The sequence below is a fragment of the Coccinella septempunctata genome, chromosome 3 (genome assembly GCF_907165205.1).
Source record: "Coccinella septempunctata chromosome 3, icCocSept1.1, whole genome shotgun sequence".
Taxonomy (NCBI): Eukaryota; Metazoa; Arthropoda; class Insecta; order Coleoptera; family Coccinellidae; genus Coccinella; species Coccinella septempunctata.
The window spans coordinates 7,256,635-7,283,220 of NC_058191.1; the positions used below are offsets into that span (position 1 = coordinate 7,256,635).

Sequence of the window (26,586 nt, forward strand, 5' to 3'; positions counted from 1 at the left end):
GTTTGAAAGACCCTGGAGGCCCGAGTCAAAAACACTTTTACACCTCCAAAAAGAGATTTTGTCTGTGGCTCTTTACTTATGCAATCTGACAACAATGTTCACCGATGCCTTATTCTCAAGAAATAGAATGAACACCCATGTTTGTTCAACAGAAATTCCCACTACATGTCGACAAATTTCCAGCAAAGTTTTTTTCCAACATTTTCTTCAGCTTTAATGACTAGAAAATATTCCTTTTATTGTCAAAGAATGCGGTTATTACGAAATAAGCCCCCCCCCCTATTAACAACGAAATATCGGAGATTATTTAAATAATGTGTTCCCCAAAAGGTGGAAAGAGCCAATTTTTTTGACCTGCGATTTCTTTCTTTGCGGGGTAATTTGAAAACCTTGGTGTATCGTGAGGGAGAGGTGCAGACCTCTCGAACAAGAAGATTGTGATGATTATTGTGAAGAAATTTGTAAATATGTAATTCAAACGAATTTAATTGGTGAGATTTTGAAGTGCTATTCTATTTTTTACACTTGTGTCCTAATTCTCTTCTGTCAGTTGGTATCGAAATGAGCCATTTCAGAAAATCGTGTAACGTCCAGTTTTATAATAGAATTTAACGTCACTTTAAGCTTAAAGCTTCCTTTTGTGTCATTTTTAGTAGGGTTAAAGGAAGCTTTAAAATTAAAGCGACTTTAGGTTTGATTATGAAACCGGACGTGTAAGTTACTAAAAAATAATGAGAACAATTCGACAATCCTGTTTCCATTTTTATTACCACGTAAATATCGAACCAGCCAATATCCTAAACAAAACCACATGGTCGAATGAGGAGATGACTTTTTTTCCCAATGCTTTGCCATAATTCAGCTAATAAACGGTCTAGGGTCGAATAAGGAACTATTTCAGTAATCACTTTCAATTTTTTTTCAACTTTCGTCATTTTAAAGTTTTGTATAGGTGATTTTTGGTGAAACGCTTTATTTTGATCAGTTCTATTTTCTGTTAAAAAAGCCACACCTTTGAATACACCCTGTAAATACTCCTGAGTCTGCGGATTAGTGTTAGCAGACTAGACTATTGAAAACATTTTGGATTTTCCATAGCCGCCCTAGACGTCATTAATTTTTGAAGAGAGTATAGAACGGCTCTGCTACTGTTAAGCTTTCCCGGAAAGCTAAGAATTGCAGACCAGAGCCGTATTGATAAACTTCCCCTTTCTACATTCCATTGATACACGGAACAGTACATATTTAGGTATAACCTGCGTGAGTCGTTAGTATGAAATAAAATACTTCATAACGTTTTGAAATGCATTTTATTGACATTGAAACAATAATCAATTGAAACCCACATATACATTTTATTTTAAAATGGGACATGGTAAAATATGAAACCTATCTAACCATAAGTAAATATAATTCCTTTATTATAACATTTTCATTATATAAAAACTATTTTATGGTAATCGCAGAGCCAGAATTATAAATCTATGAGAATTTTTTGATTATTTACCAAATGTACCAATAGAGAATCAGATAAGTATCTGATGTTGAGTGAATGAAAAAATTACAACAAATAAAAACATTAAGGACACCTGTGGAGTGATCCCCATAAAGCTGTGTGAATTTATTGTAATTAATAGAAAAAGTATAGAGCAGACATTGGAGAATCAATGTCATACAAAACATCAACTTTTCGCTAAAGGTTATTTGAACATCGATCCAGTTTTTATTTGATTTTCTTTATTTTTTCTTTAAGAATTCACACATCTTTATATCAGTAAAATACTGCACCAATCGCTCAGATAATTGTGGGCTTAGGCCTACCAGAAAGCAATGACTCGTCCACTCAATTGAAATTCAAACTTAAATGAAATGGATGTTGAAAAAATAATATGCCATCAATTCAATTTGAAACTAAGAGGATTCAAGCAATATTAATAAAATGAAGTACCTGGAAGATACCAGATTAACACTGAAATTGGTACAGTATCCCATTTTGACGTCGGAAGTGCTTTAGATAGCATCTATATCAACATCTGCCACATCCTCTTCCTCCTCGATTTTTTTGGCAGGAGCCTCTTGGACTTTCTTTTTCAGAGGCGATATTTGAGCTCTATCGTTATACTCAATTTCAACATCGCTCTCGGACTCTTCACTGTCACTTTCTTCCTCTTCAGCTTCCTTGAGCCACTTAATGAACGGAGCTGCCTTATCATGAATTTCTTGGCTGATCTCTTTGGTGATATATTTTTTCGAAACCTGAAAAATTTTCATTCATTTTGATCCGGCAAAAAGTCTTTCGGGACTATTTTAGGTTAGAAGAATCGAGAGTTAATTCATATTTTTTATAATATTGTATATACTAATTTTTAATTAAATTTCTTGTCATCAAAGTATTATTTTGGGGGAAGTATCGACTCTTTTCATTATATAATTGATAAAATCAAAGTGTTAACAAAACTTCATTCAAAAGTTTCGTATGTATTTTCAGACTTCATCGGGACTGTAAAAAAGTAAAACTCACCTTCTCGCTCCATTCAATGATAGCAGTCTCACTCAATACATCCAAATCGTAAAGCACCTTCAAGATATTTGGCACTTTTGCCATGAGCTGATCCTTGTGCAAGGCAATGACTTGTTCAATACCGCCCATGAGATAGCGTTGCGCTTTTTTGTCGTTCAAGGTGAAACGCAGTATTAACATACGGTATTTCTTTATTTGGCCGAGAATGTTTTGATCGAAAAGCAACTCGCACAGCAACAACGGCGCCTATAGAAAAAATTGATGTTGAAAAAATCTGAATTGATATATTTCACTATGAAGCATACCTTTGTTTTAACCTCAAGACGTTCCGCTTCATTAGCGATCTCCTTTTGCACCGTGAGGTCCTCCAATTGGTTGGCATCACGTTTGGACTTGACTAAGCCATACAAAATGTCGATCCTCTCTTTTTCGGTTTTCTCAAGGTCATCGCTGATGGTCATGTTCTTAGCGCCGTCTGTCAAATCTTGCATTCTGGCCCTAACTGCTTCCTCAGACACGTCGACTGTCCATTCCGTATCATCATCGTCACCAGCTCCCTACAAGTAGACAGAATATTTCTTGAGCCTCAAAAATGATAAATACATTTGTTAAAATTGTTTGCTCATGCATATGCGGCATAGAATTGGAAAATGGACAAACGCCAGGATATCGACAAGGTCATATAATTTTTATACAAAATTTGAAATATCGAACAAGTTGATATCATTAAAACGAAAAGGGTTATATTGATGAACTAGATTATGGAACCCAGTATGAAGTGTGGGCTTCATCTTAACACTGTATAATGAAAAAAAGAGGTGAATAAGAATTATTGAGATGCCAGATCCGCACGGTAGAAGCACATAACACTAATATAAGGGTAGAAGACTGTGTTGTTTTTAGGCCTGGAAGGCATTTTTTTGACGTAAGTGCACGTTTTCAGGCTACCGGCAAATTACCATCCAAAACTGTGCGGGCAACGTTGATGTGTATGTCTTGATCCGTCATTACACAGACTATGACAGGAAGGAACTATTTGTGGATTATTTTAAGCCGATTGCGTGGGTCTTTCTAAAGGATTGATCGCTTGTATCTTAGTTCAAGTATGAAATGAATTAAAAAAACTTTTTCCTAATGACATTCGCAGCGTTCACTCTGAATTATAATTTCTTGCTTACGTTCTTGATAGACTCTGGAGGGGCATCTACCATATCCTGGTCATCTTGACCCTCGCCGTTGGCGTTCGAGTCTCCATTCTTTTTGCTACGTTTCGAACGTTTTCCCTCGGTAAGCGAAGAACCCTGCGATGCAGGGTTCAGGGTAGGCGGGTTCTTCAGTATGTAAGTAACCAGCTTATGGTTAGATTCGAGCAGGCCGTGGTATCCGCAGGCCTTGCAACCCTGCGATATTGTGTTGCGTTTGGTAGAGACTAGAAGGTCCGTCTCTGGGTTATCACATTCCGGACAGAGGACGAATCTACGAGAAAACAGATTGAATGTGTAGTGTGTAAATTTTTTTTTCGGGGTTGATATCGAACGAAAATGAACGTCCCCATAGTTTAAAAGGTTATGCCCATTTTCAACAACAATCCCTACATTTTAGGGGACATCTTAACTCATCATTAAGTGACAATGTATAGAACAATAAAGAAATAATTTTACTGAACAAATAAAAAATACAATGAAAGAAGCAATTTTGGTGAAAACTTAAAGAGAAGTAAGCACGAATTCAATGAAGATGAACAAACGTCTTTCTTACATTAGAAAAAGAAAGGAGCCTTGTACAATATGTTGGAGATATATGAGACCAAAACACATTCAAGAGCAAAATGGAAGACGAAAAAAATTTTCATGAAGAATCTACTGTTAACTTTTTAAGCTGAAAATGAATTTCACATATTCGGTCCAGGTGGTGGCATTTACCACCACTTACTTTAGAGAGTTCTACATACAGTGAGCAGGCATAGTTGCTCTATTAATACCTTCAGGTCGTTACTGCAGAATTCTTAGATGACAAATACTTTAATTATTGCTGCATTAGTGCAGTTCTGTTATTGTGAGAGGCGGTTATTGTTCATTCTATAAGCATGGATCTAAATCACCAAAAACACATGTTTGGTAATTAGCTATATTTTTACATTATTAAGTTCAGGTTATATAATGTATAAGTTTGATAGATGACCTTTTATTAAAAAATGAATAAACAATTTTTTTTTTCCATGTGTGGTATTTACTTGGCATTTGCCACTACTTCCTAATACCTATACTAGTCATGAGAACGACCTAATTTTTTTGAGGGGCCTACTAGGAGGTTACTTCTTAATAAATAACCGAGAATTTTTTTAACTTGAATTTCAAAAAGTCTGGACTGAAAGGGCCAAGGTAACGGTAGGGGTAGGTATTTTTAGATAGAGGCTAATTTAGGTGAAAACGAGCATCAGATATCCAATCGTTGAAAAACACAAGATTCATTCGTCAATGACGGATTCTCGGATGCCTAGGTTAGCATAATCCTTGGAACATAGATACAAGGAATGGAAAATAAACATTCCTTGTTGTCCAAAGACTGGAGTGAACTACTTGCTTAGTGTCGCCAATCATAATTGAGATATACTGCATTCACATTTATTTTAGTAGTCGGTTGGCCATGAAATAATTTTCTCAAGTTTTTGTAACTAGAACGGAGTAAGGTTGTGACACTCATGAAATGTCGTTAATGACAAAATGTCGTTAATGCCAGAACGCCGTTGCCACAACTTATATCAATTTTTATTACGAAAATGCCGAAAGTGGTTGAAAAAAGAGACAGGGTTCCAGGAAGTGCTATTTAGAATTCAGGTCAGCTCATTCAAATAGTTATACCCTGATATTCTTAAATCAGGTCAAGTCAGACGGTAACGAACATATTCAATGTAAGAGAATTTATATAATGTTTCATCTGAATCTAAACGACTTATATTTCAGCTGAATACTTCCACAATCAAAAAGATTGTGAATGAAGAGGATGACAAAGAATTTCCTTCTAATGGGAGACCCAAAAAAGTGCTGGCATTTAAGAATTTTATATTTGAGTGAATTAATGCGAAAAGTTTACTACAGGATTTTCGATGAATGTCATCGTAGAATAAGTTCCCGAAAATTGATTTTTCTATTTTTCATTTGACTTGTCCTATACATTGTAAATGTCTTAAGGTACCAATAAATACCTAATTATTATTATTATTATTATATCAATGCATTAAGATTTAATTAATATTTTTGAAATCTACAACTGATGTAACGTATTCAAACTTTTGCCAAAGAAGATAAACATTAAGGGAGATCGGCCACCGACTGCGAAGTTGCGCGAAGCTGGGCATTTTCAGTACTAATATAATTGACAAGCTACGAATCGAGTGACGCAGCTCGTGATTTAGCATTGAAAAAGCACAGCTTCGCTCAACTTCGCATTCGGTGGCCGATCTCGCTAACTCTCCTCAAGCTAATGCATAATATGATATTATACTGATCTCTTGTATTTTCCATGCAAAAAACTGGATTGGTCAGTTTGTATGAAATTCAATGATGTTCGTCACATATTTTCCGAAGAGATTTGACATTGTGATAAAATACGTAATAACAGAAACTTTTACGTACAAAGGGCAATATAGCGTAGATTTAAAACCAAAAAATGTTTTGGCAAGGTTCATAACCCCACATTTTCGTACTATACAGAGTGAAATGTGTCAAATTTCCATGGCCAACCGACTGCTAAAATAAAAGTGAATGGAATATAGTTGAATCTGACATCATTGTCACGTCAATTTTCTGAACAAAAAGGTAGGAGCTCTATAAATTCATTTATTTCACGCCACTGCCTTAGGGTGACTGGCCACCGAATGCGAAGTTGAGCGTTTTCAGTACTAATATTATTGACAAGCTACGAATCGAGTGACGTAGCTTGTCATTTAGCATTGAAAACGCTCAGCTTCGCTCAACTTCGCATTCGGTGCCGGTCACCCTTAGTGTCGCGCTAGACAGAAGCATCGAATGTTTGTACCACAACAAATACATTCATAGCACGTCAATGTCCATTCCATGTATTTATGTTCAAAGGCATGTTCGGGGCATTAAGATTAAACCTGAAAGAATCAATCAACAAAAAACTCTTACTTCCTGATGAAACCATCCAGTAGATCCTGAAGCTTGTTTGCATCGTGAGATCCGTTGACGATGTAACGTTCGTTCTTGAAATCGAACAGTGTCTGAGCGCCAAGTTCGCAGCCGAAATACTTGGTCGGATAGGTGGGCGGCCGACCAAGGGCCTTCGCGACGTCCGTCATGTTGGCAATGACGGTCTTGATGCCGTTACCTTTGCCCTCGACCTTGGCTATTAGCCTGGGCATCTTGTAACGGTAGAACACATCGCTCACGTTACGGTTAACGTTTATGCTCATGGTGGAGTACTTAAGCGGGGCTGCTGAGTGCTGATGTTTGAGAAGGAAGCGCTATTATTCCTTTTGGCTAGGGGAGAAATGTTGCCGGTTGATGGTAGGCGGCTGAAGAAATCGTGATATATTGATATTATTTGTAGGCGCGGTCGTCGTCAGTCACGTTTCTCTGAAGGGTTGAAGTTTCCGATGCCTATTGGATGAGAATTTTGTAGTCCTGGAAGAGAACACATCAATTAAGCTAGGTAACCGATGGTATCATGAACGCTGCCAATTATGTAACCATTCACTGAAATATGGAATAAAGTATTAAGTTTTTGAGATAAGGAAACATTTTGAAAGACACATTGCTTTGATATTATAACACAGCACGCCATTCGACACAATCGGAGCTTAGGCGTTTAATGATCCTTTGAAAAGTGCTTACGATCTGTGCGTCACTGAAAGTGATCAGCGAATTGTATTGAAACTCAGTAGGTACTACATTATGGCTGTATTCGGGTTCGAATTTCGGACGGTCCGAGAATTGTTCTAGAACTGCGCAAAACTATTGCTCCCTAGTATCGAATCCTCTGCGCAGTTTTAGAACCATTCTCGGACTGTCGGAAAGTTGAACCCGAATACAGCTTATGTCTTTCTTGATCTTTTGAATTCAATTCGATATACCTCCTATCAAAAATACAAAAACCGTGAACAAAATTATATCGACCTTTTGATATCCAAAATATCGGCAGATGGTAATGGGAATTATTATAATAATTTCCATGAATTGAAAACACAATGAACATAGCAGCTGTATTCGGGTTCGGCTTTCGGACAGTCCGAGAATGGTTCTAGAACTGCGCAGAGGATTCAATACTAGGTCGCAACAGTTTTGCGCAGTTCTAGAACAATTCTCGGACTGTCAAAAAGCCGAACCCAAAATATTCGTTCGTTTCTCTTTCGCAGTAAGTGTGCCATACGAAGTGAAAATCGAAATTCATTGTAAAAAGGAAATTTTTTGCTGAAAACAAAACTTTTCTAACTGATCCAGAAAAGATATATTTTGATATTTTAAAGATAAATTTCAATATTATGAGTTCTGCCCTGATAATCTTGCATCTGCCATCTCGAACAGCTATTTGAAGTCAACAAGCCCACACCTTTCTTTGAAATCGGACCAAGTTATAGATTTGGAAAATTACGACCGAAATCCGTAACTGATAGCAACGTTCGAAAAGAATTAACTTTTCTGAAAGGCCTGGATGAGCTGCATTCACGAATAGCCTATGTCTAAACACTCGTGAAACGCCCTGTATATTGAGACATTTCACAACAGTTCATGAAGTCCTTTCGTTTGCATAAAAGTGTAACACTTTTCTACACTCGATTTGATTTACACCAGTGTAGAAGAAGTGTAGTTCATCTACTCCAAGGAGTAGATAAACTAAACCTCCCCTACACTGGTATAAGTTCAATCAGCAAACGAATACTAAAATCGAGTGTAGAAAAGTGCTACACTTTTTACGCAAACGAAAGGACCTATAATGAAACATTCTCAAGATGACAAATTTGAAGAAGCGTATTAATCATCAACATGTGACAGCATATTACATGGTGAAAATTACTAATTACATCATAGGGTATAGACATAGAGCACTGGATCGTATTCGAATTCACAGCATCAGCTGACATCGTAACGCCGGGCGCAGTGCGGTATAGATTCAAGTAAATGTGTCTACAATAAATAGAAGACATGGTCAGCTCATGCAGCGCTCCTAAAAACTAAGATATAATCGGCAGATAGGATTCACGTGATCGTCATCTACCGATTAAATTGGTTCGTTTCTTAGGTCTTAGTATCTCTGCATGAACCCACCAACAGATAACATGATGCTAACTGAACACCCGCCATACCATCATGCTAGTATGATAAATTGATGTGGAAGGATAAAATAAATGTGTATGATTTTCAATTCCTTATAGCGAATTCCATTAGAAAAATCAGCTTTCGGAATTATTGTACCGACTTCAAAGTATGCAAATAGTGCGCGCTAGCAGAGCAGCTCTTCTACTGAAATTCGCTATAAAATTAAGTGGCAAGTTAGTTCTCAGGGTGTTCAGTGTTTCTCCGTACATAACTGCCGAACTTACCTATAACAGGTGGGCTCTCGTCGCTGCGAAGTCATACACCTCGCTAGTTCGGGCCCTAAACTCCCAACAATGCTTTTGTTTAGTAATGTCTCTGTAATAAATGAAAAATCACCGTTAAAAAAATGATCTTCATGAGAGCAAAGAAATACAAATGAAAGGGATATTTAACAATGGAAAAAAAAAACGGAATCATGTCACATAAGATGATCAATAAATATCACAATAATTATAATAATTTATGAACGAAGAGAAAAAGGTCCTATGTCCACAATCTTTATTAGGTGTTCTTCTTCTTCCACATATCATAGGCCTTAGGCCTGTGTTTTCCAACTCTCAGTTCTCTTGAGACATTGATGACCACGAATCCATCCATCTCTTTGGTGGTCTTCCTAAGGGGCGTCGTGTCCGTGGTGTACCATCCCTAGCGATTTTTGCTAGTCTTCCCGTAGTCATCCTGTCCACGTGATCATTCCAAGCTCTTCTACGCTTACGTCCCCACCTGACAATGCCTTCTACTTGACATTCGTGCCTTATGTCAGTGTTTCTTTTCCTATCTCTTAGTGTGTAGCCTGAGATGTTCCTTAGTATTTTCATTTCAGTTGTTCGAATGATATTTTTAGTTTTTTTGTTGTCAGCTCTTGTTTCTATAGCGTATGTTAATACCGGTCTAACACAAGTTTTGTATATCCTAACTTTAGCCTTTTTATTCATAAAAGTATTATTCCAGATGATGTCCCGTAGTGCACCTGATATTCGGCTGGCTTTAGTCGCTTGTCCATTCACTTCATTTGTTCTATTTTGGCTTGAAGTAATTTGTATGCCTAGGTAGTCGAATGACATAACTTGTTCAATGATTAGGTGTTAAAGAGTACTATAGTTTCGGGACTTTCAATATAGTCTCATTTTGAAGTCGCACAATATTAAAATGGAAACTTAATATTGTAGATTGGATCTTTGTCACTTAAAAATGTGACTATATTAAAAGTCTTCAACATCTAAGGGAGAGCGCCGACCAAAGCAGCGTAACACCGACATGGCACATACATGACTAAGGAGATGCATAATAATAACAACTGACCCTTCACTGAGAGGCGATATCTGAAAATTATGAACCGCCTTTGTCATATACTTATGTGCCATGTCAGTGCTACGCTACTTTGGTGGGCTCTCCACTAATAAAGATTGTGGGACATTTTTTGTAGTTAAGACCTGTCTTAGTAGGGCAGTATAGCTCGGCAAATATAGCTGTTGGAAAAAATCATAGTACGCTACTGGATTGCTATAAAAAGTGTCTATAATGTTTTCATTTCAACATCCTAGCTTAACCAGAAAAGCCGATAATGACGAAAGTTTAAATTTTAATTTTTGCCTATAACTCGAAAACAAAAGAAGATAGAGGAATGCCATGGTCCTATTGCCTGACCAGAAATATCACAAGAGCTCAATCGTTTGAAGTTTTTCGTATGGGAATGTTAAAAATAAAATTTTCAATCATAAATTGGCTTGACTTAGATCAGAGTGTCAGGAACGCCATCATGGACATTTAATGCGTTAGGGAGAGCGCCCACGTAAGTAGCGTAACACTGACATGGCACATACATGACAAAGGTGCTGCAAAATAATAACTGAATCTTCACCTGGATGTGCGATATCTGAAAATTATGAATCGCCTTCGTCATGTATGTGACATGGAAGTAGTTACGCTACTTTCGTGGGCGCTCCCACTTATGCTGTTGAATACAGTGAATTCTGTTGTAAAAATGTCGAATTTGTTTACAGAATGATCATCAATTTGAGAACTTTTTATGAGTTATATTGAAATTAATCATAGAAATTCTGCTCGATATTTATTCGAATTGAGTGTAATATGAATCACATGATTTTATAGAAGTAATATATGTTTGAGTAAGATGTCTAAGACTCTGGGATATTCACTGAATCGATTTTCTTTTTAATTTCGTGGGGATATGGAATCAGTTTCGTTTTTCCCACTGTAGGTAGCGCTGTTTAGACTTTGATAGAGCATTATCAATTGATATTTGAAAATAATTTGAATACTTTCCTACGACTTACGAATATGTTGTATTTATAAGCGATTATTGGTGTGTGAAAATGTATTAGTTTCGAGAAAGGAGTGTAGAACATTCATTTATTCAACATGTCGTTGAGTAAGTTCAGTTTTCTGTATGGACAATCAAGAACTACAGCTAAAAATTCGGTGTTGTTGGAATTTGAGGCAACTTCAGCAATATTTCAAAGGAACTGTATTTGAAATACGTAATGTGAATTGTGAGCATGTATTGAGAAATACATAAATCTATTCGAGTCTGTTCTTCAAATATTCTTCCTGAGTAGATATAGTGAAAATTCCCTTTCCGTCAACTGAAAATATTGGATATGATATTTGACCAATCAACTGTGTTTTATTAAAATCATATTGAATTACCCCCCTCACGAATTCAAGTTGTCAAACGGAAATTATCTTGAAGAAGAACAGTAAATACTTCTTCGAACCATTATTCGACAGTGTTAAAATATCGACAGATTTGTTTTCACAACGAAAATTAAACTGTAAATCACAAATAATCCGTAACAGTTGACAAAATAGGCCAGTTCATATTTTGAACTCGTTGATCGATATTCGATATCAACGCAAAACACAATAAAACGAGAGAGTATCATTGGACTTTTTTTGGTAGAACAAGGATAGAACGAAGCAAATGATATGGTGGCGCCGCCACGAAACTGATCCCATATCCCCGATTTGCTGAAATGTTGATGCTTGCAAAAAGTAACAAGTGCACACAACAGTGTTTTAGAATTCTTATGTTTCAGCTAACAAATGAAATTCTATGAACGGCAAGTTCTATTTCGTATCATAGAGATAGAGATTTATCTCCATCTCATTTTTGTGGTGCCGAAAATATGAATTTCAATAAAATGGTAATTTTGTCTTGAGTGAATAAGTGATATAGCGACATAAACATATATTTTCGAAAAGCAATTTTTTTTATAGCATGAGATCAAAAAAAGGTTCCATCCGTATTTAAAATGAAGAAGTTATTATTTTTCCACCTTTAATACTAGATATAAGAAAAGGTGGATATAGTGTCGTATTGCCAGTGAATTTATTGGTTAAATCTTCAAGACAAATGAAGGTATCGTGAAGCGGTTTCCACTAATGGACTTTTCAAGAAAATCGAGTACAGGAATCCTCTCAACGTTTTCTCCTATCTAGTCTGGAAGTTCCAGAAACAGCCAAAATCAAGCAATTTGGGATATTCTGTACAGGAGACTCCTGCAAATCCAAACCGACTAGTCTACTAGAATTCAACACAAACCAATCGATCCCTATTATAACAGCACAATAACAAGTAAGTTAAACATTTCCACGAATAAAAACAAGGAACTTATCGGTGTTCTATGCATTTTTTTAAATATTATCGGAAATCATTGTTTATAGTTCGCTACATTCCAACCTTCGCCATATCTTCACCGTTTCTCTTGACAGATCTAGTACGGAACAGAAACCAAAACTGCCGCTATCGAAATCGGCAATTTCTTTAATGAGTAATCGAATAAAAACTCACCTAATAAATCAAAATTCTCGCACTCATTGCAGAAAAAACGTTTTATCATTATCTGACAAACTCAGAATGATCGATGACATTTATCAAAAAACAATATTCACACGAAAATTATAGTCAACTTTCCATGACAACCAATATCCTAGAAAATTTTCGTTTGAACGCCATTGAATATTGCGGCAACATCATACGTAATAGCGGATTCTATAAATTTCTAAAAACGCTCATGCATATTTCTTTCAACGTGTGAGCGACATAAGAAACGATTAAAACCGAGTTTTCGACTTTTTCCTTTGTTCCTAATCAATAAATGTGAAATTATTTGATGCTGATGCTTAATGGAAAATCATAAAGTTTGAAATATCTAAATGATATTGCCAATTATATTATATTGCTTTTGAGAATGGCTCATGATTCCATGATTGATTTGAATTCAATCGGAAATCACCGAGGTTCTTTCAGAAAGGAACAAGAATCATTACTTCCACATTATTCTGGCTCGTTCAGTGCTTATTTGTTTTTTTTTTCAATGAAATAATAAAAAAAAAAGAGATATTGGCGGACAGTTTAGACTGAAATTGAAGAAAATTGTGCTATTATTCATAATAACTAGTGGCAAAATATTATATCGATTATTTTGGTTCATCATCGAAAGGGTGGGTGCAGCTAATCAACATTGATATAGCTTATCAAGAGCTTACTTACGGTGCAGAATTTCATTCCTTGCTTCAATTCTCTATCGGTACTTGTATGAAATAATCATTAGTAACATAATACCAGGATCATTGGATTCGTTTCATCAATTCGGTTAGAAGGTTGTTGCATTGATTCAAATTGTTGAATTCCTTACTATTTTACCAGATTCTGATTGACCAGCCCCATAACAAGATCTTCGTAACAGGCCCTTTGATTTTTCATCGGATCAGTATGAGTGAGTACGAATAAATACCCGAAAAAAACATTCAACTACATTTGAATTTTGACTGTGGATTTTGACGCGAGTCAATCTCGTCAAGGCACGCCGAAAAAAATTAGTTATCGAAAATGTAGAGTGAGTGAATATGAAATAATGTACCACCCAGTTTGCAATATGATTTCTATCCCTAAACACAAGGTTCAAAATTACCAGTTCAAAGTTTGAAAAATGTACAAGACGTGGATTTTACATTCGTTCCTATAAACCGCGGTAAATGTATAACGAGCCTCTTATACAGGGCAAAGATTATAGAGTAGAAAGATGGGAAACGAGGCGACTAAAGCGATTTGAGCGCCATCTGTGTGTCACGCGTGTTTTTAAAACGCTAGGACTGGTTAAAATATTAATTTGAGTGCCATTTGCAGAAATATATGAAATTTTTTAAGATTTCAGACGTCAATTTTGATCGAAGAGGTTTTGAATGTTTTGATTCTCATTCCGCTTTTTGTTTATCTGGCTCGTTCTAGTTGCTGATTTTTGAAGTTTTTTTTATTTCTTGGTGAAAACATCAAAATATTGTTCGAGAATTATTGAATGGTGTAGAACGGTGGATCAAATAATAAAATGTATTTTACGTGATTAAGTTTTTCACTCAACTATATAAGGAAAATAGAAGCGTAAGTATTAAAAGTCGTAACATGTGAATCAGTCATTCATTGATTCTATTTTTCAGTGCTCCGAAGTGGATAAAATTCTCAGGGCTTGAAGACAATTACTACAGCAAACACTATTAACTACACCATGTGCAATGAACATTTTACTGCAGATCAATTGAGAACTGTTCATCGATGAAAATTGTTGTATGCAGAAAGCATCCCTTGCATGAACGGCCTATTAAGAGGAAAGTATGATCTTTATAGGTCCATTCAATGATTCTCACTTGCTACTCTTTCAATATATTCAGAAATGTAGAGGTTTTATTGATTTCCATTTGGGAACCGAGTGACTGTCAAATTGTTTGGAAAGTCAAAGTTTTTTGAAACCTGCTGTGAGTGTTTTGTTCGTTCATTAATCAATTTGTATATTGTGACATGAAGAGACCATATCATAAGGATATCATAAAAAAAGCACCAAGAAACTATACTGACATACAGTTCTTGCATATGTCTGTAAGGTTATTTTTAAGCGTGGTTCTGAAAATTCTTTAAATAATACCTACATATGTAAGTAACTGGAATATGTATGCTATGATGGTATATTGAATATTGGTTCATATTAATTTCTGATATATGTATATTTTACAAATTCAACTGAGTTCATTAATTCAGAACAACCTTCTGTACAGATACAACACCTTCGACGTATAGCAGATCACCATATACTTTAGTGTCCCAGTTAAAGCTTCATTTATTGCTCACTATTTCAATTTTTGTAAATTTTTTATGAATTGCAAATAAAAATATAGCACATCCAACAGCGTTTTTCGTTGATATCAATTGATTCCAAACAATGTTCAGATGAAAACTAACATCCTGATCACAAAGCAAAACCATACTTTTGTTTTGTCGCTCAGGATGTTTGTTTTCTGATGGAAACAAGGTCAATATGGGAATGCAATACGAGAAATAGAATTCGAATTTCGCGCCCCTCATTTAAAAAACAGAAAACTGTTATCAAAAAGTTTTCCTGTATTGACAGTGCGTTTTTAGCGCCATCTCATTGTCACGCGTGTTTTCACTGGCCAAAATGTAGTCGGTTTTTAGTACTAGCGATATGAGGGCGTTTCCTATCTTTCTACTCTATAATCTTTGATACAGGGTTTATTTAAAGGTGAGGCTTTCTCTTAACAGAAAGAACTGGCCAAAATGTAGCGTTTTACCAAAAATCACCTATACAAAACTTTCAAAATGACAATGTTGAAAAACAAACAAAAAATGAAAACTGAACTAGATGCAACTAATCAAATAAACTCGGAGGTATGAATCATTCATTGTCCAGTCATATGTTTATATGTTGTTTTGTTTCGTTTTTCCGATGCCGGAATCACCTTCCACAGTCCCGTACTTGAACTTTAATGAAATTTTGTCAAACTTCTAGAGGCTGTAGCTCAGCCATCTTGAATATTTTATAAAGACCATTTTCGGTGAAATCACTTTTGTTGATGACTTGTACCTTCTGTCTTCTGAAAACACCCTGTATATTTGCTCTTTGTACACAGGATGAATATTTGGACTACATGTTGAAGGTGGTACAGAAAGTGAACAGGCTATTCACGATCACTGTTGAACACTTAAATCTGCTTTCATGTTTCCATTCGCCTTTAATCAACTAGCTTGGAAGGAACTTCGGGGTCATCCACGTTTTTTTGAGAGGTAGCGGGCAAATCCATTCGGTTGATGTCATTCATTTCTATATATACGAGCGTTGAAACAGTGTGGACGAGCATTATCGTCTATTAATACTGTCGCAAAGGGAACAATAATAAGTTCTACAATCATATCACGATACGTTACCGCTGTTCCGCGTGTTCCAGTTCTTATGTTCGAGAGCCCAACGACATCTCACACGCCGCTCTTCCCTACTCAATCGCGGGGGCTCAATTCTTGCTCTCAAAATTTGAGCCATGCGACCAATTTCGGATTTTTTGACCAGAAACTATGCGGTAGCTTGTCGGAATGAGCTATTAATTTGGGATGCTGTGAAGAAGAGATTTCGTCGTGCAGTAAATAGTATCAGTCGATCTTGTGCGACGGTTGTAGCTTTGGCTCCTCCACCAGTAATACAGCACTTCCACTACTACGTTAGCCATTCCTACACTTTGCAAAACCTGGAGTAGGTTAGTAGTTTCTTGTTAAGTTAAACCTTCGTTTCTCCAACATACAACTTGTTCAAGTTGTCGCACGTACGGGCCACAAAAAATATCATACACTTACAAGAAATGAGTTTCTTGTATTTTGTTTTTCGAATAAGCCATTTAGTGTCATGAGGACCTTATTTTATGCGTTATGCGCAAACACACGCCACTCTACATGGTATGTGCAGCAACACTGAAAATTCGATAAGTGCAAAAAGGAAGCTTTATCCCGAATATCCAGTTCAATTTTTGAGCAATGTAATAGGTATAGGCTTATAATAAAGATTATATTTATTCAGAAATGGGCAAACTATGGATACCTCTTCCATAGTTTTGATAGGGATATATAAACATGTAATCACATGTTTTAGGATGGAAATTTGGAGAAACATGAGACGAAAACAATTCATGTTTATTTGAGAACAACTGTTTTATGATTTGTAACATTGTCTTTTCAATAAGTATTTAATGAGAACATTACCCAAATGGGTAGCCCTAATGAATATTTGGATTATTCTTTGAGCATTGAGGGAAATGCGAACCCTGAATCAGAAATCGATCCTAATAATCCCCACAATGTGGCAGAGACCAAGAGTTCAGTTTCCAAGCTCATGCGGTCTTATCGATCGATGACAGATGAGCGGATAATAGTCTACCAACCTGGGAATTCACATTTCTCCGAATGCACAAATAATATAATAATAATCCTAGGTTTGCAGGTGATACTGGATTGTTTCATATCTGCATTGGTGGAAATTCGAAATTCCCACTTATTCACCGCGAGCCATTAAAATAGATGTACAAGACAAGACTCACCCTGTATAATAAACCAGTCCACATGGAATATGCACTAGAGCATTATTATTTATGTTCCGCAGGTTCATTTCATCGTTGAACTAATTGGCACGTATGAGTTCAGCTGAATCATAACGTGAGCCGAATTGAACACCCACTTACCCCATTAGTTATCGGTCTAACAATCTACTTCCTAACTTCAATATGTGTCACTACATTTTCCACAGCTCGATCTCAAAATCACGAGTATAGAAACGTGAGGGATTTCAACCTTCTTATATTTCCAGAACACAAACAGCTATCTTTCAATAAAAAAGAATGATTGAAGCAGATACGTCAAGTCGGGAACTTTTGCGCGTTTGCTCAAGTTAACCCGTCAAGGTACTGAAATCGTTCAACGCTGCATGGCTTCCAAAAATTCTTTTTTCAATATTTCCAAAAACACACATATAATTATGTTGACAACTAAAACATGTCCCTAAGGTAACTTATCAGAGGTTATTGCAATATTTGAGTCATCTGCCGATTAGTTTCCGAGATAGATACAGAATTTTTTATGGAAAATTTCGACTGAATATTCGAAAATTACAAACATGACAACCCCTTCCTAGGAAAAAGCTCGTTAGATTCGGTGTGGACATCATTGCCAAATCCTTCCAACTTAACAAGGAGTGATTGAACAAGAGGCTCTGATTGTTTGACATTATTGAAATGGTAATACCGAGGGTAATACATGGATCGCCACGATGTTTTTCACCACCACCTCAGCTTTCAAAATAGTTTCTTCAGTTGAAATAAAAATTCATCGTATATGAATATCATATAATTTAGATTTTTATTTATTATAATAAAACCATGCTGTGCCATTCAACTCTTATTCTTGTTATTGAATTGAGGCCTGGAAAGTTTTTTTACCAGCAAGTGTTACCTTCACCCACCGGAAAAAAGTCTCATAGTAGCGAAACATTTGTAGTGCTGAAAAAGTCACCCATAGTGACTACCAGTTTCAAAATCAATTTTAAAGTCTCTTTAAAGCTTCCTAAGTTATTCTATTTGGTTCTTCAACATTGATTATAATATCACCTCAATTGAATGCTTTCATAACAGTTTGCTAGAGTTGAGAGTACAAAAATTAAACTTTTTTAATGGTTTTGAAGTCTATAAAAAAAACGTAGTAGTGGACTTAATATAATCCAAGTAAAAAAAAAATATGCTGATATTTATATCTTCCACTGATATTGGTATTCATCTGAATTGAGATCACCACTTAATGCCTTTAAGCGATATCATTATTATCGAAAATAATATTTCGGAATCGAATGCAGACAAAATACATTATCAACGTTAAGGCGCGTTCTTTAATTCACCAAACTGGTGTGATTGAGGTGGTATAATATGGTGAACAAAAATACGTCATTTTCCGTGAGAATCAGCTCATTTCCACCAGTAGGTAATTTAGAAAAGACCCGGTGGTTATGTGGTGGAATCATATAACAACTGACATTAGCAGATTGAGCTAGTTTGAGATTGAAATCGCAACTTCACGTATATTATTTTAACATACAATTTTTGTCCTGATTGTAATGGTTAATAATATAGGTAAAGCAATATCCATATGTATATTATTCATTAGTCACATTCATCTGAAACAAATTTTAGGATTATACGATAATATTAATAAAACAACCTAAAATTTCTTATTTCCAAAAGATATTTTCTGGATACAACGATATGGATTTCAAATTCCATTCCAGATTGTCAAGGTCTTATGTTGAAGAAGTTCTTATAGTACTTCATTTTAATCCTATTACCCCTCACTTCAAGACTGCTGAAGCATCCCTCATGACCTTAGGGGTACAGGGTTAGGGTTATGTAGGGGACATGCCCATAATATTTCCATACAGACTTTGAAAAAAAAATTGCCTTGATTTAGTCTTCTAAACTGACTGCGCAATAAATTTGTTTATATAGCACTGCGATCATAAACATAAGTTAGCTAATAACATATCCACGAAACTCATCAACCTTTTCAGTCGGTGGAAAGTTCAAAACTTGGTGGATCAACCTGTTGAATTGAAAAACGGTGTGCCCACCACTTACACCACAATAATAAAAGCACGACTTAGTGGATTACCACTCTTCCACCACAGCACTTTGGTGAATTAAAAAACACGCATTTATAAGCCCCCCTTTGTTTTGATGTTATGAAATTTCAAATATTATATTTGATACGTATTATGGAACGTAGATATGTTTGTAAACGCAGCTGTCTTCGGAGCACTCACTTATCACCAAAAGGATATACTATACTATACTATATTATATTGATTACAAAAAATGAATTAATTACTTTGGAAAATTTCATTACTGCAAACTGCAATTACAAAATATTGTGACATGATCTTCATGTCAAACAGAATACATTACGTAATCCTGTTAATAGGAATAAACGGTAGTAAGAACTACTTGGTAATAAGAACAAAATACACAAATGTTTGTATTGACTACTCTATAAAATGAACATAGTATAATGTCGCTAGTATGAACTAGCGAGGGAGTGGATAAAATTTTACCATTGATTAATTTATTGTGCTCGCAATTCATGTTATTGAAGAGTTACCTTGGTCACAGGGTAAAAATTGATGAAAGATGAAAAAACAGAATGTTGTATTGGGATTTTTATTTCAGATAATAGACCAATTGATTCCCAACGCAAATGGCCTTCTTCATGTATGTCAATAACCTCAAAATACATAAACAAAAGGTTCTCTCAATGACCAAATGAACCTCAAACAAAATTTCTATCCTGTTCTGACAAAAGGTTAGGGTTGCCATTTGAAAAAACCCAACTACCCTCTGTTCCAGCATTTATTCACAAAATAGTGAATATAAATATCGAATAGGTATACGAATTTTGTGTACTATTTTTTACTCACTCTGTATTGCCAGTTACCTATGTATATCTGTCAAATTTTAGGTTTATGGGGATGACAGTGAACCATATTTGCCTAAAAACATATTGCAACGCGAAAATCACTAAATTAATTATTCTATTATTTGAGGAAACAATGAATTTGAAATTTTATACTGAAAATAATGTTGTATTCAGGCACCTAAAATTCGCCACTGCGTGGCCAGTTGACTATCAGTGACTTCACACTTGTATTGTGAAAAGTGATATGACAAAGGTTCATCACTGGAAATAATTAACCAATATCGTAAAGATTTTTTATTTCAATTTATGGCTGCTGGGGACATTCAATCAATATGCCCAAAAACTTAAACCTTATCTTCACCCCTATTTATGTCAGGGGTGTCCCCCTAATTTCCAAGCAACCACGACCGGCACCTATATCGCAAGAGAATGCTTATCCCCCTTTCCTGAAGAAATTAACAGAACACCATTTTGCTTTCCGAAATCTGGCTATAAATCATCTCGGCAAATGTGAAACAACGGCACAGATCGAGACCACGACCCGCCACGTACAAGTTTTATCGATCTACCGCACGAAGGACCAAACTTCGCACCGCGAACAAAAACGGTAAACGTTCTCAATCCACCCTCTCATCATGGAGGACGAACCCTACAAGATCGCCTCCAAATATATCGAAATTTTTTGGCGTCAGTTTCGCAAAAACTAAAAATAATAGACACACATACTGATCTCACCATTCTGAAGATGCGATAGCATGGGCATTGAGGAGGCTGTCGCTGAGCCCCCACAAACCGACCGCGAACTCTTGTCCTTAGGGGGTTTCTAAGCGAACGAACAGGCGGGCGAACCAGCACTGGCACGGTAACACCGCCGCCACTCGGTCACGCGTCGAGACGGAGGCGGCGAAACGTACTACGGAAGGGTTGGATGTACGGGTAGGCGGCGACACGTTGCCGGATCGCCGAAAAAATCCCATCTTTCAAAAGTGACGCTCAGAATTCATTTATTCGGTAATTACTATTATGTTGAAAAATGCTATATATAACAGGTCAATTTTTATTTTAGACTTGCTCGGTCTATCCGCAATTTAAAGTATTGAATAGTAAAGTGCAAAACACAATCGCGATGTTCACATACAGGGTGATTCATAACTATTGGGACATAGGTTAAGGGCAGATGGTTTGGACCAAAATAGGGCGATAGGACCAAATATACCTCAATAAAATATTGCTGTGGAAAAAGATAGAGGGCGTTAAAGTTGAATTTTTTATGAAGGTACAGAATAATATTTTCTTCGAAGTTTGAAAGTCCTTTATTGAAAGAATTTGAAAAGGCATAGAAGTCGGAGGAGGCCACGTAGAACATTTAATTTAAGTTTATTCTTTTTATGTTGTTGTTTTTAATTATGCTTTATCGTCGAAATAAATAAATAAAATATATAAATCGTTACTTCAAATCCCCTTCCGATGCTCTGAACTGTTCAATTGTGTTTTTCTTAAAAACGGGTGAAAAAATATACAGTGAAATTATTAGCAAAAAACGGAAAAAAAAATTCAACTTTAACGCCCTCTATCTTTTTCCACAGCAATATTTTATTGAGGTATATTTGGTCCTATCGCCATATTTTGGTCCAAACAATCTACCCTTAGCCTATGTCCCAATAGCTATGAATCACCCTGTATAGTGTTTGAAATCAATATACTGATCACTAATTACTCACAACAATAATCGATTAACTGATAACCAAAATGATGACTTGTTAAATGAATATTAACATAGAATTTCATTAACTTCATTTGTCAAGTGTCAACTGTCAGCAATCACTTGTCAGTAAAAGGTAGACTTACTAATACACTTGCGTAGGAGTTTGAACTTTCTTGATTTTCTCAGTTTCTCAGGCTGCTTTTCCGATTTTTTTTCGTTAAAACCTTCTACAAAATACACTGTGTGTACATTTTGATTGAGGCTGCACCGTATCTCAGCTATTATTAAAGATAGAGACATGCGGTTTTCGTGACCCGGTATCACTTTTTTTGTAAAACTTTTAAAGCCACAAACAGAAATATTCCATCTACTTTTGTTCCTGAAATACAGGGCGAAAACGAAAATGGAGATTACAGGCCCTGTATTAGATAGAAAAAAAAAAGAGAACTGCTTAAAATAGATATTTTCACATAAGTCAGTGTCGCCGTTTTCAAGATTGGGCACAAACTTGGTATTTTTGTAATGGAACGTGTATATTTATCGTCAAATTTTTGCTATTTTTTTTTAATAAATTGATGTATCACATTCTAATTTTCGATAAATTATTGCTTTAATCAGAAAAATTCATATTTATATTTGTTTTTTCAATAGTAGGCCATAAATTTTTTCACACATACAGGGTGGGCAAAATTCGTTGTCTACTGAGAGGATCTCGAGAACTATAGCTAAAAGAATACGGATGACACATTTCCGAGCTCTTTTTCGGAGAAACAAAAAATGGTGAAAATCGCAGCCTCATACGATACTTCGTTATTGAGTTTGACAATTTCCTGAAGTTCTCATAAATTTTTTGTCTTTGAAGTTCTGAAACTTGAACCTTCTACAGGCACTTTTTTACGAAGAATCCTCTGATGAGCTCAAAATATTTTTTCATTTCTAATCATGAGGTGAACTTTCTTTTTTTTTAAATCCAAACTTTTATTGAATTTGTTATTTTTGAATTGGAAAAAAATTTCTTTTGTCAGTAGATTCTACGTATGAAAGTGCCTAACAAGGAAGTTTCAGATCTGTAAATTCAAAGACAAAAAAGTTATGAGAACTTTTCGGAATCGTCAAAATCTCAATTTTTGTTTATACCTCGAAATCTAAAAATGAATGGCCGATTCTGTTTTCAGATTTGTATTAGTCATGAAAAAAGAGCTCGAGTATGTGTCATCCGTTTTCTTTTAGCTGCTATAGTTCTCGAGATCCCCTCAGTAGACAACGAATTTTGCTCACCCTGTACATTTAATCTTATACAGGGCCTGAGGACTCATAACATCTCCAAAAGTGAATATTTTCGTTTTCGCCCTGTATTACGGGAACAAAAGTAGTAGGAATACTTCTGTTTGTGGCTTTAAAAGTTTTACAAAAAAGTGATACAGGGTCGCGAAAACCCCATGTCTCTATCTTTGACAATAGCCGAGATATAGTGCAGTCTCAATCAAAATGTGACACAGTGTACTAGGACGGTTTCCAAGAAAAAATGAATTAAATCGGTTCAAACATTTTCAGGTGATGCGATGACAACGTAAAGCAGGGCTCCATTTTTATTTATACATAAATAATAAGGATAAAGATTACGCAAATTCCCATGCATAACTGAGGAGTTTGTCATGCAACCTGTACCAGGGGTGGAGGGTTATTTTTTAAGAAGCTTTTCATACCAGAAATAGATAGACCTTATTGTTGCCGAGGATGATTTTATCTTTTATGTTTTTTCTATTAACCCTTTCTTTGTTCATTTTATATAGGTATGAAATATTGATTATTTATTTTTCTTTTGTATTTTTGGGTCAATGACATGCAATTTAAAAGTTATTTATTTCAGAAGGAACGGAATACCAATGGGTCAAAAAGCCCAGACTGAATATATGGATAAGCATCATAACTGCCAAACAATTTGTATTGTAATATGGACCAGCGAACAAACCGGATTCCTGGTGATCCAGGATGGTATATGGATGCCATATAGGCATCCGCCAGATATCAGGGTTGATCTCTTCTTCGACAGACGTTCAACTTCTTAGGGTTAAAACGAGATAATCCCTGATGTTTGCCGAAACGTTGGATACATTAATCCAACATGGAAGATGATGGTCCAATAAATTCACAACGAACAATGTTTTTTGCGGTTTCCTGTTATTTGATTCGTGATTTGAAGTCTTCATTCTTTGGTCAATTGTGATACACATGGGTATATTATCCGTCAGTTTCGATTATACATTACTTATCTGCAGATTTCCTTCTTGGCTGAGAACCGACAACGCAGCAACCCCCATAATATAGCTTACGGTATGATCGATAGCCCCCGATAGTATAACGGCGCAATGTGACGCAATATAAACGGCGTCCCGCTTCTTTTATCGATTGGTAGACACGGGACGCCCGCCGAACCATTGCGACGCCGCTGTTGCAATGCGCCGTCGTGCTCTCCAGGTGCGTGGGAGGCCTTCGAGGGGGCTACCAATGGAAAATGCTGAATATTTATCAATTGCGGTTACCTAAAGTGGGTTGATCGATGAAGAATTACATTCGCGTAGAAATGAGAAAAATATCAATGAAAAAAATTTTTGTTTTATTGAAAAAAAAGCTATGAATTCTGAATCTTTGAAAGTCTTCAAATTTTACACTTAGGTTCCCCATTTAGAGTAAGGCTCAAAGAATGATGTAAGAAGGGGCGTAGAGAGTAAGATTGCGTGCCATTTTGGACATCAGGATATTCTTATGACAGATTGATGTCATGACATATCAATAGTTGACATATAGGAGACTATAGAAAATTATTTAACACGATAGGAACACGATAACGAACACGTGTTGATGGTGATATTGTAAAAAGGTATATGATGATAATATAGACAGGTATGGAATATTATGATGAAAAAGTAAAAATAAAGGAACTCGAAGTGCATTTCGAAATCTGATTAAATAGTTCCTCAAAAAACCATTTTCTTTGCGTCATTGTTCATTTTTTAAACGAAAACACCCTTATTATTTTCAAATCTTAAAATAAATTGCTAAAAAAATAAAAGTTCTCCTGAAGAACAAAATTTATTTTTATTTCTAGATAGATCATCATCATCATATCATTAGAAGTGCTCAATTGGGGTTTGCAAGCTATCAAAAATGTAGTTGCCGATTCTAACAACGAATCCATATTCCTAAAGTAGGCACAAAGCTAACATGTATAATCACACCGATAACAAGAAATAAATAATCACTTTACTACAGGCATGAACTTATTAAATTTTATGTGGGTGAAACAGAAACACTAAAAGGAGAGTATTTCCAAATATATATGCAGCGAAACTCATCAATTCAAAAAATTGTCGGATATCTATGGGTCGTAATATTCTATTCAGAAATAAATCAAACAAAGAAGGATTCTTCTCTGATATGGGTTGAATTGTGTAATATTTGATTCAACATCAACTATATTTATCACCTTTCACAACTTCATTGAATCAGTATATTTGTTCAATTTCTGGTAAACAATTCCCCACAATAAATATGTCTCAACTTTGTATCTTAAGCAGCTCCTCGTAAAACATTTTAATACTTTCGAACAGATAGTATTAAAGATACTGAAATAAGTGGAAACTATGTGGTTCATTCAGGTTTGTTTCAGAAGAATTCTGTTTTTACATACATGATGCTGGAATATTCCGGAAAAATCTCATCATAATAGAAAATGGCTATTCATATACCCACTTCGCATGAAACTAACAAGTTGAGAAAATTAATTGTTTTCATGAAACCCTTTCAATTACTGCATTTCAGTAGTGGATGTACCAATTTTTATCTATAGCATTTACAGCTCTTAAATTTAAAAAAACCAAGACTCCAATTCAGAAAGAAAAATTTGTTGAAATCCCTAGAACAAATGTAGGTAATGTTTGATCTACACGTTACTTTATTCTATAATATGGATGATGTAACACCCTCATCAACATTCTCATTCAATATGGTACTCTATTTTGAAAGAGTACAATACATGCAAAACAGGAAAAACGTGGTGAACCCCACTATTTGCTTTGGACACTAGCAGAAAATCTATATTTTTATTTCAAGATACCCATGTCCCAGATATTTTTAGAATTTGGTAAGTCAAAAATGGAATCAGTCAATATCAGGTTAAAAATTATCCAGCACTCACCTGATGATTTTACCAAAGTCATATAAAATAGTAGCGCCCCTCTGGACGATATCAAATGGTGGACAAAATATGATATTTGGCGAACAAACGAAAGATAATGATGGTTGGAAACCTGAAAATTTTATTAGCTTATAATTACGAACTCTGACATGTGCAGGAAATATAATGTGCTCTTATCACAAAGATATCTATGAACTTAAAAATATCGAGTGCTGTTTTATGCAATCCCTTGGATAATTAACATACCTCGTTTTCCGAATTTTTTAATAGCAATATTTATGGAGATTTTGCCTAGGACTACTATACCTAAACCAAGACCTCACCAGAAACTAATCGAAATAAAAGTGATAGAACAACAAATTATTTCTTATGTAGCTAATAAACACCCATAAAACAATAAATATGCCAGTGATAAAGAGTGCGAATCACTACTATAATTGCTTTTCTAGACAGAACCAGAATTTTCAATGCAGCAGTGCATGTAGTCGTATGACCTAATCAGGAGTACCAATC

At 35.5% G+C, this 26,586-nt stretch overlaps 1 protein-coding gene across 8 annotated transcripts; it reads right to left on the reverse strand.

The window, feature by feature from the left end:
• Positions 1-1,291: 1,291 nt before the first annotated feature.
• LOC123309342 (eukaryotic translation initiation factor 5) lies at positions 1,292-26,569 on the reverse strand. 8 transcript variants are annotated; one of them, XM_044892413.1, is made up of 8 exons: positions 26,320-26,569; positions 26,074-26,185; positions 9,084-9,174; positions 6,673-7,167; positions 3,700-3,997; positions 2,827-3,078; positions 2,522-2,767; positions 1,292-2,256 (listed from the first exon to the last, which is right to left on the reverse strand). In XM_044892413.1, exons 4-8 carry the CDS (start codon positions 6,954-6,956, stop codon positions 2,011-2,013), a joined length of 1,326 nt encoding a protein of 441 aa, XP_044748348.1. In that variant the 5' UTR covers positions 6,957-7,167; positions 9,084-9,174; positions 26,074-26,185; positions 26,320-26,569; the 3' UTR covers positions 1,292-2,010. The 8 variants fall into 8 exon arrangements, with proteins under 8 accessions (XP_044748348.1, XP_044748349.1, XP_044748351.1 ...); XM_044892414.1 differs by having other exon boundaries at positions 6,673-7,239; XM_044892416.1 differs by lacking the exons at positions 26,074-26,185; positions 26,320-26,569 and adding an exon at positions 20,906-21,019.
• Between the last annotated feature and the right edge of the window lie 17 nt (positions 26,570-26,586).